The sequence below is a fragment of the Belonocnema kinseyi genome, chromosome 7 (genome assembly GCF_010883055.1).
Source record: "Belonocnema kinseyi isolate 2016_QV_RU_SX_M_011 chromosome 7, B_treatae_v1, whole genome shotgun sequence".
NCBI classification, from domain to species: Eukaryota; Metazoa; Arthropoda; class Insecta; order Hymenoptera; family Cynipidae; genus Belonocnema; species Belonocnema kinseyi.
The window spans coordinates 53,313,910-53,319,941 of NC_046663.1; the positions used below are offsets into that span (position 1 = coordinate 53,313,910).

General features: G+C 36.8%; 1 protein-coding gene across 1 annotated transcript in view; it reads right to left on the reverse strand.

Moving 5' to 3' along the window:
* LOC117177327 overlaps positions 1-6,032 on the reverse strand; it is a 200,556-nt gene that overhangs the window by 44,624 nt on the left and 149,900 nt on the right. The window contains exon 9 of the mRNA XM_033367951.1: positions 1,999-2,247. Within this exon, the coding sequence (XP_033223842.1) occupies positions 1,999-2,247 (249 nt within the window). The remainder of the gene's footprint in view (positions 1-1,998; positions 2,248-6,032) is intronic.

The window sequence follows — 6,032 nt, forward strand, 5'->3', positions numbered from 1 at the left end:
AACCTCGGTAAAGGTACATTGAAAAATTTCTAGAGGTACCGGCTCAGGGATCGAACCCCGAACCTCTGAGGTGAAGTCCGAGTGTCTAACCAACTGAGCCACTGAAGCTCTCTTTGTTTTCAATAGACTTATTATTTTTTAAAAAACATTTCTGTGGCGAAATGTTGTCACAGGCTTATACTGCCCAATATGTCGAAGGCATTTTTGGTTAGAGTTGGATTTTTTTTATCATTTTGCACGGGTCTCTCCCGGTAAATATCATCAGTCACGGACGCATTTTTATAATGCAATCAAATGATCTGATGAGAGCAGTCTGCCCAGACATATTGGACAAAGCCTGGCTTTTACCCCATCATTGACGGACTGGGTTGCAGTCAAGTACACGATGGGGGGACTTACAGCTTAAGGTGGGTTCCAAACCACCAGAACCTTGGTAAAGGTACATTGAAAAATTTCCAGAGGTACCGGCTCAGGGATCGAACCCCGGACCTCTGAGGTGAAGTCCAAGTGTCTAACCAACTGTATTATTATTATTATGCAATACAGCACACTCCCGATATGCATATTTTAACTCTGTCTAGACAGTGCATGTACCAACGTGGAGTACATGACAGTAGGAGTGCTCCCTGGAAGCCCGATTCTTGAAATTATACTCACCAGCGAACCTATAGTAAGTTCCAAGAACTAAAAGAATGCCATCCAGGATTGTAATCAGGCTCTGGTAACTCAATGCTTTAGAAGCGGTCGCGTATATTCGACTGTGGCGCCATCTAACAAGCCCGCAGGTTTTTAAGATAAGATAAAAGATGCTTGAGATTATATCCACATGATTTAATTTAAAAATTTATAAATTGAAAAACTAATAGAAGAAACAAATAGAAATACATAAAGAATTGGTTAGTTAATTATTTATATATTTCTGTTTGCTTTTTCTATTGATTTTTCCATTAGAAAAATTGTTTTGAAGAAATAAGAAGATGATTCATGTATGGTTGAAGGCAGTTTTTATTTGAAACTTGTAATTATTTTCACAAACATTGGATCCTAAATTACTTTTATAAATGTTGTAGACTTAGTTGTTGATAGTCCTCAGTCCGAAAATGATGGCAACAAATTACAAATCGCTTCTCTAAAACTTCTTTATAGGTTAGTTTCTGTAACTCTGGATTACTGGTAGCTCTGACCCACTCACAACCGATTCTTTCACATTTCGGATACTGATGATACTTTTCCCGACGAGTTGATGGACAGCTTAAAACTGAACACTTCTGTTTATCACTTAAAAAGCTCATTTTTAGTATTTTTCTGACAGCACTGGACACCACAAACAAACACAAGACACTCAAAACATTCGACAGCTGTGATTTGGTAAACAGTAAAGAAGTGAGAGAGATAGATTCAAGTATGGCCCCTGAGCCACGTGAAGGGGGGAACGACCGACAGAGCCATCTAACCATCCCGCAAAACAGTATCAGAAATATAAGTGACCGCGGTTTCCTATACTAGTGTCCAGAGCCTGATTGTAATATCTCTGGCCAAGCTTAGTCATATCTAAAATAATCTACAGCGCACGACTCAAAAGATCTACAAATAACGGATCTACATGAACAATATGTGTCATACAACCCAATTTTGCAAGTTTGACGTGCAAAATCGAATTAGAGACCTTTTCACGTGGCATTTATTGAGACTAATTTTTTAACATTCTTATATTCAGCTTGAATCTATGGATTGATCTAGGGATTGATCTAGAGATTGATTTAAAGTTATGGTGAAATGTTGGCCATGAACCTACAAGTAATCTAGACTCTGTGGCATTTAAAGAAGTTATAGGCAAATAGGTAATTAATCTGAAAGCAAAAAGAATTTAATTTCCAAATCGGTATCAACTCCATGGCGCCACCTAGCCCATGGCATCTTTATAAACACCCTGTCACTCCCGAAGCGGCAAATTTAAAATCCTGGACGAAATCGTATCTACATAAAGAAAGGGCTCACCTGCGGCGGCAGCAGCAGCAGCAGCCGCGGCGGCAGGATACTGCCAGAGCGTGGGCGGCCAAGCAGCAGCGGCAGCAGCCGCAGCACCGATGTTCCCCAAGTTGGTATTCAGGCTGGAGCCGAGGGCGGCGTTGAAGGAAGGAGGCAGTCCACCTCCTGAAGGAATGGCCAAGTGGGATGGGCGATCCTCCCCTCCAGGGCCGCAGTGCACTAACGTGGTACCTCCCATCGCCATGGCCGTGGTTGAACCTGCAAAATTCCCCTCTCTTTAGTCACCCTCTCTTACTTTCTCCTTCGCTCCCTCCATAAACACCATGCCACCATACACCTCCTCACACCCCTTCAGCGAACCCTGGTTCGCTCTCCTTCTTCATCACCTCCTCTTCCCACTCCACCCAACCAGTCCCCTTTCGACCATCACACTCGTATAAGGCTCACTTGCTTGGTCTCCCCCAGAAACAAAATGATACAACCAGGAAATCGGTTCGTTACTCTCAATCAAGGCTATAAAGCTTCCTATTTTTAATCAGTCCTGCATCAATTACGTCATGTGTTATTAAGAACGCGTGTGCAAGTCAGAATGGTCTTAAAATCATATCTCAGGGTGATTTTTAAAAGAGCGATGACTTTTGTCTCAAGTTAAAGAAAAGTATAGATCAGCCCTACAGATGGTCATTGCAGTAACGGAAACCAGAAAAAGTTGTACTTAAAGAGCACTCTTGGAATGTTCACTTGATGATCCTAAATACCCCAGAATCAAAATGATATGCCAAAAAAATTGGCTCCTTATTTTCAATCAAGGTTCTAACTTGTTATTATGCAGCGAGGTAATCAAGTTTAAAACTTGATGTTCTCAATTATGTGTCCTAAACAAACTATTGAAAAGGTCAATCACTTTCACTCTAATGACCAAGGGATACTCAGAACAACGTTTTTACTCTCAGAAGGTTCCCTTTTACTAATCCTAAATCCATCAGAATCAAAATGATGCAACCAAGAAATTAGTTCGCCACTCTCAACCAGAGCTACAAAGCTTACCACTTTTAATCAATATTAGATCAATTATGCCATCTGTTTGTATTCAATGTTACAATCCAACGTTAAACCTGGTCTTTATTCCATGTATATATATATATATATATATATATATATATCAAAAGCTGATTTTTAAAAGTTCGATCAACAATTTTCTTGAATGGGTTATACAATCGTTTCAAACAATAATCTTCTAAAACTAACCCAGAATATTAAAATCCAGATTAAAACGACTTCATACACAAATTTCTTATAAATCTCGCAAATAAGATCTTTAAATAAATTTCTTAAGGAAATTTAGTTTTTTTTTAAAGAATGAAGATGATTTTTTGTTTTCCGCCGCGGGTAAAAGATAAACTTGATATTTTTATATGCTATAGACTTCATATCTGCAATATAATTATTATAAAACTGTTTGAAATAACTAAAAATACAGAATCTGATGTGAATGATTCAAAAACTTTCCATGTAGGAAAATATTATATTGCAATCTGGGGCCAGGTTTGGCCTCTAGAATCTCTAGATCTGACTTTATCTAGACTTGCTAGTCTGGAATATCTAATCTGGCCCAGTTCTGGCGCTAGTATTGCCCAGCTCTACCTTTATTTACTCCGACTAGACTGGAAGGTCTGGTCTGGACCAGGGCTTGTGCTGAACAGCTAGCCAAGAATACAAATTTATTGTTCGGTTTAGAAGGTCTAGTCTGGCCCAGGATTGGTGATAATCCTCTATCCAATAACAAAAAAGTTCTAAGTTCAATCAGCAAATTTTTTTTTTTACTATTTCGAAAAAGATACAGTTTATCTGAAAGAAATGGTCTGGTACAGGTTTGCCGCTGATCAGCTAAATACACTTATAGTGAATAATGATTTTTTTCCAAGTCATTTAAACAAAAATTGGCTGACCAGCCAATAACTAGAGGCCAACTATACATTCTGGCATGGGGCTAACGAAAGAAAATTTTACACTTTTGGCCAGGTCCAGGCTAGACCATCTGGTCAGCGTCAAGACTGGAAAGCAGACGGTCTGGGCTAAGCCAGCGCCAGAAGATTTTCCACACGGGTAAAATAAAATTTCTTAAAGTAATAAAAATAGGGAAGAAATTAACAAACTCCTCAGAAATATCGCATTAAATTTTCTCGGTAAAGCACTTGAAGATCGCCAATGTTTGAAATTACTTGAATGACAGTTTTTGAAAATTACCACTAATCTTTAACAGCAATCTGCGGTGAAGCTACTTTTAAACAACCAAATTTCTTATCCCTACAAAGATACTGACTCTAACTTCTACAAGAAAACTCGATAGCTTAAAAGAAAGATTGAAAATAAACAGCAGACTTAGAAGAAATTACCTCTATTAATTATTAATAATTAAAAGTGACAAACAAAAAGATCATAAATATGTAAAATCATTACGAAGAACTTGAAAATGCCATTATAATTTAACGACCAATATTTCAAAGAAGCTAAAAAATGTTATTTAAAAACATTAAAATAAATATAAATTATTCCAGAGAATCAGAATAAAAATAAATACTGCATGTGTATTTTTATCCGACCTTTATCGATCAAAGTCGTACATTTAATAGCATGAAATATACAGCAACTTTAGGTTTTAATGACAGTTTCTAGTAGGGCATGTTTGAATATAGTTCCGAATTCATACACTGAGAAAAATGGCATTGAAACTTTTATTTAATTGAAATGAAATCTACTTTCTTATAAATAATTATATGCAACAAAATCAGAGCATGAAAAAATGTCATAAGTCAAAATTAGATTTCCAAAACTACCTCCTTTTTGCCTCATTAGAGACAAATAGATAAGAAGCAGAAAGAATAAGAAAGAAGTGATCATTTTTTCCTCATTCCGTATCCGTCTTTTTTATACTACAAGGGAACCAACGCATGCTTCCAGACCAATTTATATCTCCTCATCGAGGATTATTTATAGAAAAATTACAAGGTATGATTAACAGAATCATAATTAAAAGTCACATAATACCTGCAAATAAAACCATAGATACTTTTACATGAAGTTACTTTGTCTAATTTTGCATTCATTAGTAAAAAATTAATAAACGTATAAAAATTATTTTCTATAATAAGAATAAAGAAACAATTTTAACAGAAAATCAGCTGATCTCAATTTTTGTTTCTTCGATTAAATAAGTCTCTTTGACATTTTAGCCGGTCATCTATTAATAATATCAGTTACAGTTCCCCAATTCAAGAAAATTTCGTTAAAGTTCATCGTTTTTAAAAGAACGATCTTTTTAAATAAATTAAGGGGCACACTGCATACGGACGTAAGTGCCAAAACCCGAATTTTACAGAACTAAACAAACTATGTAACTTTCACGCAAATAATTTTAAACAAAAAAGCGCAACAATATTTTGAGCTATTGGTTCGCTCTATTAAATCGCAAAAAGAGCGCATTGAAAAACATAACCATCTTCGAGAAAGCCCTGTGGTCGAAGATCGGAGCGCACGAGAAAGCTTCAATTTTGACACATGAAAAGTTGCATAACTGTTTAATTGTTTAATTTAGGAAAAAAACAAAAAAAGTACTTTTGAACTATTGCTCAGCACTATTGAATCCCCAAAAGAGTGCTTTGAAAAAGTTAACCATGTTCGAGAAAGCCCTCCTCGAAGATCGGCGCGCACCAGAAAGCTTCAATTTTGACACATAAAAAGTAACTTTTGCAGTAACTATTTCTTTCCAAGTATTCATAATTTTTGACGGAAAAACTTCAAAAAACCAGAATCGACACGTTCTCTGAAAATCAATGACACCACGGTGACACCACACTATATGAAGTATGGCACTTGCGCCAGCAAGCATCGTGGCACACAAGTTAGGGAAAACAAGTTTAAGCCACTAACCGATTTTCCAAAATTGAGACTCCGGATTCTATAACCACGCATAAAATTTGCCTGGCCGCTTCAGGCCGCTCGAGTTGGCCCCTGATAGCTTGAAAATCAGTTTTCGAAAATTC